This window comes from Scophthalmus maximus, chromosome 8, assembly GCF_022379125.1.
Source record: "Scophthalmus maximus strain ysfricsl-2021 chromosome 8, ASM2237912v1, whole genome shotgun sequence".
Lineage (NCBI taxonomy): Eukaryota > Metazoa > Chordata > Actinopteri > Pleuronectiformes > Scophthalmidae > Scophthalmus > Scophthalmus maximus.
In genome coordinates this window covers 12,693,819-12,706,078 of record NC_061522.1, presented here as the reverse complement: position 1 = coordinate 12,706,078, position 12,260 = coordinate 12,693,819, and the positions used below count along the sequence as shown (strand labels likewise).

General features: G+C 40.0%; 3 protein-coding genes across 11 annotated transcripts in view; 2 read left to right on the top strand and 1 right to left on the bottom strand.

Moving 5' to 3' along the window:
- The window catches only part of LOC118312525 (RNA binding protein fox-1 homolog 2), a 34,640-nt gene extending 29,999 nt beyond the window's left edge, over positions 1 to 4,641 (top strand). For 4 of the 9 annotated variants that reach the window (XM_035637185.2, XM_047333881.1, XM_035637183.2 and 1 more), the window contains 3 exons: positions 511 to 599; positions 950 to 1,022; positions 1,889 to 4,641. In XM_035637185.2, the coding sequence (XP_035493078.1) occupies positions 511 to 599; positions 950 to 1,022; positions 1,889 to 1,948 (222 nt within the window). In that variant the 3' untranslated portion in view covers positions 1,949 to 4,641. Of the gene's footprint in view, positions 1 to 510; positions 600 to 949; positions 1,023 to 1,531 lie in introns of those variants that run through there. The other 5 variants (XR_004794242.2, XM_035637187.2, XM_035637186.2 and 2 more) reach the window with 3 other exon arrangements.
- A 673-nt stretch (positions 4,642 to 5,314) lies between these two features.
- LOC118312527 (retinal cone rhodopsin-sensitive cGMP 3',5'-cyclic phosphodiesterase subunit gamma) lies at positions 5,315 to 7,530 on the bottom strand. Its single transcript, XM_035637190.2, has 3 exons — positions 7,383 to 7,530; positions 6,034 to 6,154; positions 5,315 to 5,950 (listed from the first exon to the last, which is right to left on the bottom strand). Exons 2-3 carry the CDS (start codon positions 6,141 to 6,143, stop codon positions 5,833 to 5,835), a joined length of 228 nt encoding a protein of 75 aa, XP_035493083.1. The 5' UTR covers positions 6,144 to 6,154; positions 7,383 to 7,530; the 3' UTR covers positions 5,315 to 5,832.
- Positions 7,531 to 9,053: 1,523 nt separating this feature from the next.
- LOC118312526 (retinal cone rhodopsin-sensitive cGMP 3',5'-cyclic phosphodiesterase subunit gamma) lies at positions 9,054 to 10,627 on the top strand. The gene is made up of 3 exons (XM_035637189.1): positions 9,054 to 9,211; positions 9,710 to 9,831; positions 9,966 to 10,627. The coding sequence occupies exons 2-3, from the start codon at positions 9,722 to 9,724 to the stop codon at positions 10,081 to 10,083; spliced, it is 228 nt and encodes a 75-aa protein (XP_035493082.1). The 5' UTR covers positions 9,054 to 9,211; positions 9,710 to 9,721; the 3' UTR covers positions 10,084 to 10,627.
- Positions 10,628 to 12,260: the final 1,633 nt, after the last annotated feature.

Here is a 12,260-nt window from a genome sequence, read left to right as displayed (position 1 = left end):
TCAGCTGTCCATCCAAACATAAATAATGACACAATCATCCTGCCGCCCCTTCCCCTTTCTTTAACTGTGTGTTTTTGGCAGGGGAAGTAGGGTGGGGGCACAGTTACGGGTATGAAATCTCTCTCCTTCCACGTCCAATGCGCATTGGGGAAAATAATGCACTTAAATTAACATGTAAACAGCAACGCTTATAAAGAAAATGTCCCCGGGTTAGTCATGGAGGGAGAGAGACACCGAGCCTGAGCTATATCCTTGTGAATGCTGTTCTGCACCAGATTAGCCAGTTTCGCTGACTGCTTGTTAATCTTCCACTCTCTTCTCAGCATTTTTTCTTACAAAGTAACCCTTTAGATTCACCACTAGTGTGTTAGTCTGCAGAGGAAATGCGGGAAACCGTTAACAACAGTTTTTCTCCTCTTTCTGTCCCTTCCCACCTTTCTCCTCTTTGTCTCGATGCCCTTTTCCCTCTGTCTGTCCTCCACCTCTCTCCTCCTCCTCGCCTCCTCGCAGGGCGGCTATGCAGCCTATCGCTACGCCCAGCCAACTGCGGTAGCGACGCCTGCAGCGGCGGCGGCCGCGGCAGCAGCTTACAGTGACAGGTATGTGGGCTGTTCAGTGCATCTCAGAGCCTGATCTGACAGGCCAGCACCTGCACAACTATAGGTCTTGAGGCGTTGCCCCGCCTAAACAAAGCATCGGCCAGGAAGTGAGTTTTGAAAGAGGTCTTTCATCCTTCCTGAGGTTCTAGTAGATGAGTTATTATTTTGCTTTGTACAGAAATGTATTGCTTACTTGTCTATTTTAAAAAAAACAACCTGTGATGGACTGTTTAACCTCGCAAGACGCACAAGGGTTGACCCCCATTTTGAGCTACAGAAATGAGCTTGTAGGTGTTTAAAGTTACATTTTTTAAAATACATGCTTCATATATTGCCTTTTTTTCTCGCAGCTATGGACGAGTTTACACAACAGACCCCTACCATGCTGCTCTCGCTCCTGCTGCCTATGGTGTTGGAGCCATGGTAAGTTGAATTATTATCTACTTTTAGATATTAACAAATTGAGTAAGAATACTAAAACCGACACCTCTCAATACTCCCTTACCATGTAACTTATGATTTGAATTTGAGATAAATTAAAAAATGCTCCCACATTTGTTTTAAAGATTTTAGCCACAGATCATTATGCATAAGTGCTTTTTGTGTTTACACCACTATCAACAAGGCAAGATTTAAAACTTGAAAAATCGAGAAACTAGCGCTTACAGCAACAAAAGAGAAGTTCTTGACTTGAATGAAATCCAATGGTTTGCGACCAACAGAATGTCAAACGACATGACTGGGACCTGGTGGTGGTTTCTGAAGAGAAAAACCGTACACAAAGCACATAGTCACACAGCCTATAGTGGGGTGAAGTGGGGTGATTTTTGTGCGAGGGCCCTTATCAGGTTAATTCGGCAAAATGCTTAATTGATAGTGTAATTTTAAATGCAGTCAAAGGTTTAATTCACAAATTGTTTGCTGTTTTACAGGCCACGCTGTACAGGGGAGGCTACAGTAGATTTGCCCCTTACTGAAGACACTACATTTCCAGGGAGCTCCTCTCTTCCATTGAATTACTCAAAAAGAGCTCCCTCTGTTGTCGTGGAGGTGGACTGCACCCAGTTTTAAAGTGTGGATTCAACCACAGCAAAGAAATTTCCGATCCCACCCCAGAGCAGTCCCACATTTTCTTATATATGCTACTACAGAAATAGAGGAATGCTGTATCAAAGACTGATGGATGGCCTTTACATTAAAAAAAAAGCAGAAAAAAAAAGACTTAAAATGGCCACCTTCCCTATTGCACGGCTGTATTATAGTCCCCTTCTTATTCCCTCTGCACTCAGCAGCACAAGACTCGGGATGGAACCCAGATGTTCTTCCAAAGGCTGTATGTGGATTACTGACATGTGGCCTGCACACACTCAACATTTAAGGATAAAGAGAGGGAAGCAAGAAATCGAGGTGTGCACAAAATGTTGGAGCAGTAGGAGGCAGGGAGCTGCATCGAAAGAGCATCTAAACACATCTTAAACCCGAACGATGAGTCACTAAAACGATAAAACACCCACCGACGAGTTTTGGAATACCTCCTCAACGTGGGCGGATAGTAATGATAGAGGAGTTCCATTCTCGTTGTGTTCTGGTAGGGGGAGACGGAACATGGCGGCTTGCAGGGATGATGTGACGATTTATAACGATACAGAGATCACGTCCGAAAGCGGAAGGAGGGAAGGTTATTAAAGCTGTTCCCTACCTCAAGCTTTCTTAGTCTGTGGACATGGTGAACCTTTAAACTTAAAAATAATTATGATATGCAATTAGTTTAGAGAAAAAAGTTACCAAATTATTATTATTATTATTGTAATTATTATTATTACTATTATTAAACCCTTATTTTTGTTTAACTCCGGATGTGTAGATTAAACAGTAAAATTCAGAAAATTAGCCTCTATTAAACTTATATCCCACCATTTGATGACACAACTTAAGTCTCACTTCATCCTACTCATGCACAGGATTTCACTACACGCTGTGTGCAGCCACCACTTAACACTACAGAAAGTGTAACACTACACCGAGAAACATGTTCTCGTTTAGTTTGTTTTAGATTTAGACCCAAATCTCCATCCTCCATCCTCAACCCTGGGCTTTGAGCATTTGTTGATCCTTTAATGTAGAGATTTATTATTTGGATTTTCCCCTTCACGCTCCATCTTTTATAGAGCAAAGTCCTACATTTGAATGAGTCTTCCTGAAACCTACTTTAGTTGGTAATTGTGTTTGCGACGCTGCCAGCAGCAATTACTGATCAAGAGAGCGATTCTGTCAGTGAGTAAATAGAAAATATTTAAATGCAAAACACCTTACTATTGTGCATATTTCTATACTGTTGTATTTTCAAAATGTGGCTTTTTTGGCTTTTGTTTTTGTTCCAAAGATTTGTAGAAAGCACATTTTTCTGCCGTATGTATAAATATATAATCTTTATTATTGTCATCAGAATTCTTGATAAATCTATTGCTGTCCTTATTTACTTTATTTCATCTTAAGTTTTTTATATCTCTTAGTGTTTTTACTTCCTCAGTAAGGTGCAAGGCCTTGAGCTGAGAGCGTACCTTAGTAGTGACAAGCTAGAGGTATGCATGTAACATTACCATACTTTCCCCCCCTCTCGGTTAAATATTCAGTCAATCCAGGTTGATGTTTTATTTGTTTTTCATTTGTTTTTGGTTGATTATAGGATATATTCGCATGACATTTAATTATACTAAAAATATGCAGAAAAGGCTGGATTTTTTTTGCTTTCCATGTCCACATTTTGCAGGTGATTGAGAGATTTGGAAGAAATAGGCCGGTAGCACTTTGGTTAAAACCAACTGTTTTCTTTTCTTTTTCGGCTTTTTATAAAAAAAAAAAATTGCAACACAGGCTCCTTACATTTCAGTGGCAAAATCTGTCAGCTTGGCCTTTGTGGTCGCTCCAGGTTTATTTTAAGATATCCAGTGAAATTTTAAAAGTGTTAGCTTCGTAAATATGCAGGTCAAAGGACCAGTGTGTGGCATCTAGTGGTGAAGTTGCACATTGCAACCACCCTCCCTTCCCAAGCATATAGGAGGACGTATGAAGGCAAAAGGCCCTCTCTCGAGGTTTGTCGTCTCTGGGCCACCGCAGAAATCTGGTGTCACAACATGGTGGCCGTCGTGGAAGAGGCTCTGCTCCTTATGTTGATACGAAGGGCTCTTTCCAAGCTAACGAAAACACAATGCTTCGTAGTTTCAACTGATCATGTACTGATGAAATCAAAATTATAAACATAATGTTGTTTTCAATTTCTTCCAATATTTCCAGATCCCACACACTGGTTCTTTAATGTTACAAAATGGTGGAAAAAGAGAAATGTTTTTTCAACTCAATAAGATGTTTTTTTTTCCTATCAAACGTGCTGCTGTTTGATTTTCTCATGACATTCAACATTTCTTTTTAAACTATCTTTTTAAATTTTAATATAGAATGTGCTCTGGACAGAGTAAAGGAAAGAAAAAAAAAAAAGGAAGACAATTTAGCCAAAGATGCTAACTAACAGTCCCTAGCACGCTCTGGTTTCCAACTTGAGAAGTGTAACACAAAGTACAAAGAGATGGACTTCTGGAACCCCTGAAGGCATGGACAAACCAGCATGAGTGAGTCTTGTCAAGTTAGGAAAAAAAAAAAAGTTTTGCATGAATCTTGTCTTTCATATTTGACTCCTGAGCAGCCGAGCCCAGTTGTGTTCTTTGCCCATATACTCTGTGGAGAACGACATGCAGCTAGTGGTTTTTAGCTAGTTAACACAACAAAGAGTCCAGTGCTCTTTGGCAAAAAAAAAAGTCCTGCTGACAAACAAAATGGCTGCCGCACAAAGATCCTTTTCCTGTTGTGGTTTTATTGCCACTGTATTATAGTAAACTATGTGGCCATTCCTCATAGTCGTTATGGTTTCAATGACCAGTCCTACTCCTCTGTCATGTCTAAATACCCTCCTTGACTGCCATTATGGTTTGTTTTTTGTTATTGAATGTCCATATAAAATGTTTTATATAAAAATGTTTTGTTGTGATCAAGCTTCCAGGTTTCTTTCTTTTGGTATTGTATGTATTACGCAAAATGGGTGAGCATTCGTTTCTTACATTATACGCAGACAGAGGTTATGATTATTGGATTTTCTCGAAAACGTCTCATCCAATTGCATTCAAACTTCACAGGTGTACTGCTGAGAAGCCAAGGGAGTGCAGTGTGAACCGTGAAGTATTTTGGATGAGCAGTTATCGAGGAAACCAATGGGCAGAGATCCCTATGGGTTTTGGTCTTCAACTCCAGAGATATCTGAGCTGAGGCTGATACGAGTGTCATACATTTGTAAGTATTTGGTTTAACTTAAGTACAACTAATAATTTGATTTTAGGATGATGCTGTGAAAAGGCCATCATTCATCACGAGGTCAGCAAGAATGTTAGCCAGTTGTCAAGACATTTCAATATTTCTACCTCATGGTGGCACTAGAGGAAAACCCAAGGGATCACCAAAGTTAGTAGGATGCAATATCCTGGAACCATGAATGTGTGTTTGGCCAATCAATCAAATAGGTGATGAGTCTGTAGTATGTCAGTCTGGACCAAGGTGGTAAACTGACCAACTGACATTGCCCAAAATATTGATTATGCAGATGACGATAATGATGATTCTGGCATTGATTCCCATAAATGTATACAGCGTTTGTAAAGAAGACAACATTTCTTTAGGGGAAAACATTTATTGACAGTCCTATTTGGCTTTGCTACCCAATTCCTATTGACAGTGTGCACACATTTACATTCATTGTAAATAAAAATAGAAAATATAAATATATATTTCATAAACAGCTGTACATGAAGAGGAAATAATGCCAACGAGGAGGAGGGTCATGGAGTAGAAAAGGCAGGAGAGAGGAGCGAGGTGTAAGTGGTGTACTAACACCGTTACAACAGCGATTAAACCCACTTACAACAGATTTAGTCCGTTGTGCAAAAATATTGGGTTGTGGAGAAGGTTTGTGTAATATATAATTCAATAATTACATTTTGCCATGTTTTTGGAACAGTTTTGATTGTTCATTTTTGTGCAATGTTTCCTAAAGCCCATGTGGGCCTCACACAATGGCAGATCAGATCACATCAGGTATTTTTCGGGAGGTGAAGGAGAACAGGGTGAGTGGGAGGACGACTGGGCGAAGGAATAAGTGCAGGGAGGCAAAATAGACAAATTAGGGTTTCTAGACAATTCCATATTTTGCCAGGTCGCTGAGCTCCATGTCGCCAAAGGCTTCCCATGGGCACACCACAGTGATGTCTGTGCCAAGACCCTCCATGCCGGGGATGTCATCTCCGAATCTGAAAAAAAACCCCATTTATATTACTTATTAATTGGTATGGGACTATTGGGGGTGGAACAGATTCTCATGTCCTTTACTCACCCCTTCTGGCCTGGCTTAGGGGCCTTGCTCTTGAAGGTGCGAGCGGTCCTCTGCTTGAACTTGGGAGGTGCCTTTCTGTCTGCGGGTGCTGCAACGGCTGTGTCTGCCATTTTTTAATGTGCTGAGAGAGAAAAAGAGTCAAAAGTTAATGAGTTAACCTGAAAGGTCTTACTCTCCTCCTGCAAGTCCCCACTGCCGTGCTCAGATCATCTAACACCCCCCCAGGTTGGGTCAAATTAGACTAAAGCTGTCATACAGCCCCTTAAGACCCTGTTACACAAACAGCTTTGACTATTTTTACATCTTGGCTTTAAAGATTACTCTTGTTAAAGACTGGACATCTTTAGACCAGGCTATTACTAAGTTCAACTAATAGTCTGAAGTCAACCCACACACACTGTACTTAGTCAACAATAAACTCTGAGTGTAAGGGGATTTTGCCCTGAACAACAAATTTTCATTTTCATTTTCATCTGCTTTAATTCCAACTACTTTTGACCTCTGCTGACTGTTATCTAACACAAAAGGTCAGCAGAAATGACACTGATGGTTACTCTAATCAGAAATCATACTAAAACAATCCCTATTTAGAGGTACAATAATAATTGTATTTCATACAGTGATTTTACATATCATACACATTAGCGTTGCGCCAAGTCCTTGTTTGAAACCAAGAAGGCATCAATTTACTGCCTTTTTCTCCCTTTTCTATTTTTTAAATAGTGTTCATTATTTTTAAATAGCTCACTTATTGCCGTCACAAATGCTTTTACTGATATCGCATACATATACAATTCAATACTGTCTGAGTCATTTTGTTGGTCACCATGTCAACTTCCAATGCATCAAAGACTGAAATTAATATTTTACAAATTTCCTAAAGAACTTACATCTACTTTTTAACAGACATCTACTTTTTAATCAATTCCCCACTAAAACAAATGAATACAAATTTGTGAAAGACATCACTGCAATTGAATAGATACATTTTACCTACACTAGACTTTTTAAACAGTGTTAACAAAGTTCTAAAAGTGGTAAACAAGACAACTTATAGAAAATAAGTGCAAATCTATTAAAATAATATGTTTAAAAGGAAGAGAACAAGCCATTAAAAACGTTTTCACTTTTCCAAAGCACGTCCAAGTACAGACACATTCGCCTTATATTAAAGATTGACCATAGCAAGAGCACTTCCATGATGTCTGTACATCTGAAGTCATGCTTTCCCAGCACTTTACTGTAGTGTCACTTCTGCTCCCATAACCCTGTCAGAACCATGATAATAATCACAGAGTTAAAAGTTTGCCAGAGCTCGCCACCAAGTGACGATCAGAGTTTGGTCTTACCTGATTTTGCAGTCGCGTAGATGGTTTCAGTCCAAAGTCTCTCTGCTCAGTTTGTGACTTGCTGGTGTTTGTCCAGCTCTCTCCTTATATACTCACCCTGCTAATCCCCCTGACATGCTCATACTGAATTTTCTTTCTTTTCTTTTTTTTTTTTTACACCCCAGCCTCTAATTGGCCTCGGTGCTCTATCAGATTAAGGAGGGGCTCAGAAGTCCATCCTAGTGTGTCATGACATGTGAAAACATTCTTAACCTTACATAATGATGCATCTCTGAAAAGAAACAACAAGAACCTGATCCTTCTCTGAACATAAGGCTCTTCTTGTACAATAATATATTATTATTTAGTAATAATAATAATATAAAACAACAATAATGAATCATTATATTACTCTTGTAGAATGAAATATTATACAAGAAGTGTCATATATTCAAAGAAAATCAGGTTGAGTCCATTTCACAGTTTGAAAACATTAACAGGATTGTGAAACGTCATTCTCCATCTTGAAACCAATATTTTGACAGAAAAAAATAACTATCTTTCCCATAGCTTTCATCCACATCTTTAGGTCTTAATCAGCTCTTAAATTTGTAAAATTGTATTAGTCCCAGAATGTAAACAGGTTTCTGTCGTTAAAACGTGGAGGATTCTCTCTGTTTTATCGCCCCCAGACTCCCATTTTCATGTGAGATTAAACTATTGGTGAGTTTAACCGTCAGTTGCCGTCTCGGCACGTTGTCTCTCTCTGACCTCAGTCGTGGCCATGAGACGAGGGATTAAGAGCTGAATGGTTAAGTGATCTTTATTTCTCACTAAGCGACTGATGAGCTAAATGGAGCCCAGTGCCTCGCTGCTCTTACGTCACACGCTCCGGATCCTTGTGCAGGCTTCAGCAGGACGTTTGTTTACAAAAAGAGGCGACGGTGTATCCCAGTCTTTGGTATTTTCAAGGTTTCTGGTTCTTTTCTCGAGGTTTCTCGCTCCACGAGTCCCCTAACCCTCAGCAAGGGTGTTCACACCCACGCCTCTGTGAGGATGACTGAGCGTCCAAGTCAAGGGAACTTTTGAACACTCGTGTGTGTATTACAAACAATAAAGGGCTGTGTCATGATCACTGTAATTGCTGTAAACAAACTGTGTATATAGAGAAGTCAACTAAAAGCAATACATTTACCATATCATCAGATGTGGCCTTTTATTAAATGAAAAAGCCGCATAGAGAGGCTTCAGTAAAATCAAAGAGAAATGCAGAGAGGTTAGAAAATAAGTTTATTAATTTATTTAGTTGTTAATTCATCATCATCAAGCTGTTGTCATGCCACTGAGCCTGCATTTGTCCACATATTTAACTTAAACATTTGACGGATTTTATTGAATTCAAAAGCTTCTCGTCTTCTTCTTTGTCGCATGTCATCACCAAACTACACCAACAAACACAATTGACCGACATTAACCACGACTTTGTTTTACATCCAAAGTCATTTATAACATATACAGTAAACCAATTATTCCTGTGACTAAACCCCAAAATAAACCGCCACTTGTTCAAAGTTATAAAAGTGTTCTGGAAGCAGGTGCACAGTACTTGGCCCCTGCCTCATTTATATCTCATTATCCTTCGTCTTGTCTATTTGTGGCTAATCTGGTACAGAAGAGGACCGAGCACAGTTGGCACCAAAACAATGACAGAGTGAACATCTGATTAGCAAGCAGCTCGGAGGACTTTAAAAAGGGAACAGTCCGACACAGAGAGACAGAGGACTACCACAATTGTGAAACTGACAAGCTCATCAGACAGCATCAGGAAAACCGTTTGAGGCCAACAACAGGTGAGATGACGCTGCGGTTTCCTGGACTCTGGTGTACAGGGAGCTATTGAATCATTGCTCCTATTGCTTTGTTTCGCCTCAGAGTTTTTCTCTGCTATTGCCACAGTTTCCTCACAGAGGAGAAAGGCAGACGGACAAATGGCTTTATGTGTTTTGTTTCTTGAAAATGAACTGAAATTAGTTCATTTGTACTGGTTTTGTTCATTTCTTTTCAATTCTTTGTGCATTTATTCTCTTCTGACCTGCCTGGTTGTGGATAAGCATGCCAAAGAGGAAGATAAATACAATTTAGAGAGTAATATGCTCAAAGTGGGGAGTGATTGTACAGTAAGGACAGCTTTATGAAAGGGAAATTGTTGGTTAATGGTAGCAGGAGAATTTGTAAAGTTTATCTTAATAGCACCAACAAGCAAATAGGCAATAGAAAATGTCATGAAAAGTTTTATGCCTAGATCTGTTGGATACTCACATATTTCGTTTTCCTATATTTTCTTTTAGTACCTCATCAAAATGGCAGACGTCGCCGTTGCAGTTCCCGCCGACAGGAAGGCCCCTCCCAAATTCAAGCAGAGGACCGGTCGCACCTTCAAGAGCAAGGCCCCTAAACCAGGCCAGAAGGGGTGAGACGCATTTAAGATCACTCCAAAGTATTTCTTTTGTCTGCAATATCCCTGCTGCCAGATTCACCATTAAATCACCACCCTGTCACTCTGAGTTTGTAGTCATCACATCTTTCCTTGTCACCACCGTGCAGATTCGGAGACGACATCCCCGGCATGGAGGGTCTTGGCACAGACATCACGGTGGTGTGCCCATGGGAAGCCTTTGGCGACATGGAGCTCAGCGACCTGGCGAAATATGGAATTGTTTAGCCCTCTGTCCTCCACCTTTAGCCCTATCGCCACTCTAGTCCCTCATGTATCCCCACTGTTGATGAAGTGTGCTTTAGAGTGGACGCAGCCCATTATGATTTCAAGTTTTGACCTGAAAAAAGAACCAGCACTCTTTCTTGCCTAACGCACTTTATTTGCCCCTGTCTTTCCACCAATTCTCCATCGTCCCTTTCAACTTTTTTCACCTCTCTCACCACTCTTTCCCCTCCCACACTTTTCTCTACTCTTCCCTCTCAAAATGAATGGTACCAACAGCCCTGGACTTGTACCCTTCCCAATGGAATATATTGTTACAGTATATTTTTGGGGTTAGGGTTCGGTATCTGTTATTGTAACCCAGTACTGTTCTACCTATGTTTCCACTTCTTCTCCTCAAAGCTGCTGATTCAACTATTTTGTCTACCAATTAAATGAGATTGTAATTATTTGTTTCACTTTATAACTCAGTGAAAATGTAACCCTGTCTATTTTGTAGAGAGGAACGATTCCATGAACACAATAAATGTTCATATTTTCCATAGAACATATGTCTGTGTCCTTTCTATAAATAACACAAAAAAGATACAATAACCAAAACACAACTGCAAACGTGCGGTTTGGCCTCTTGTGTCGGTTGGCCACTGTTTTCTGGCGCCATCCAATGGGCACAATGTAATATATTCATAATAGTGCCCTTGATCCATTATTGACAAGTGAGGCTATTGTTTTAGTTGCCACACCAGCATATTGTAAAACTATATTAGTCATCAAAGCTGTGAGAATAAATCTGTATTCAAGGACAGAGGGTGGTGTCAAATAAAACAGCAGGGAAGATAACTAAAGCTGCTGGTGCCATGGCAACACAACCGTCTTTTTCACGGGAACAGTCTCCTCATTTGCTCCACAGGACAAGAGAAGGTTTGATAGACACGATGAACCATTTTAATGGCAACAAAGGTCGTATTGGATTGAATGGCAATTAATAGCAGGTTGTCATTTGTTACAGACATCTGGCGTTTGAATGGGTTTTCTATGACGCAAGACACTAATAATTATAATCATGGATCTATCTAAAAAGACCAAATTGTGACTTGTGAAAACAGACCTGCGAGAGGAAGACAAATCAACCTGTAACAGACAAACAGCGTACAGAGATGCACAGAGTCTCAGGCAAGCTCCTGGTTGGCTGTGTAATCTCAACAACAGATAACTGATTAATCATAATCAATAATTTAACATACGGTCAAGTTTTTTTTCTCTGCGTTTCACAACTTGTATTATAAGTATTATATTCCACAACTTGTAGGTTGTGGAATATAATATTCATAATGAGATTTTTAATAAGAATCAGTGTGTTTTCCATGACCTTAGAATGAGCACTTTACACTGTTGTGTTGCACTGCCATGTTCCTGCAGGCGCCCAGAGTGGACAAACCAAACACTGGCTTTCACATCTTTTCTCCTGACCACCATATGTTCTCCTACAGGCTTGGAAGTGGAGGGTGAGGTGAGTGAGATAACACGGAACCCAATTTGTATCACAAGCTCAGAATATTCACGAGTCTTGTTTGACGCCATACACATCTTACATCCCTTTCCAGTTGTTAACCACAACTGCTCTTCCATGCAAATTCAAGGCAGCAACACAGTTTAGTTTCAGCAGTAGTAGTAGTATTTCACTGTTGTAATTGGACAGGTAAATCTAATTCAAAGTCATGTATCTATTGTTGAGGAGTGAAATCTACACCAATGTATCACATTAAGGTCAATTGTGAAATAAAACTCAGGTATGTTGAAACCCAATTTTTGTATAGTACCTTGCTAAGTAACACCACCACTGATATTTTATGGGTCACCTTAGAAACTGATAATATGCAATCTACTTAGGGCAATCTTGAAATTAAATATTTAGCAGGTCCTCTGGTAACACTGTTTTTTTGGGTGATGTTTGCTGTTGCCAGTGTCTGTGTGTATGCGGCCTCCAGATATCAATGTGCATTTGTGTCACTGCACCAATTAGCTGAACAAGCCCTCAAACTGTGAGCTGACAAATTGCACAGTGCCTTGTGCAATGTGGCATAAACATAACAAACCTCATTTTGAAACCTTTGGCCACTTTATTACCAGCGACAGGAGGAGTGGAGCAGTGGGTGAACAGTGAGGATGAAAGAGTCAGG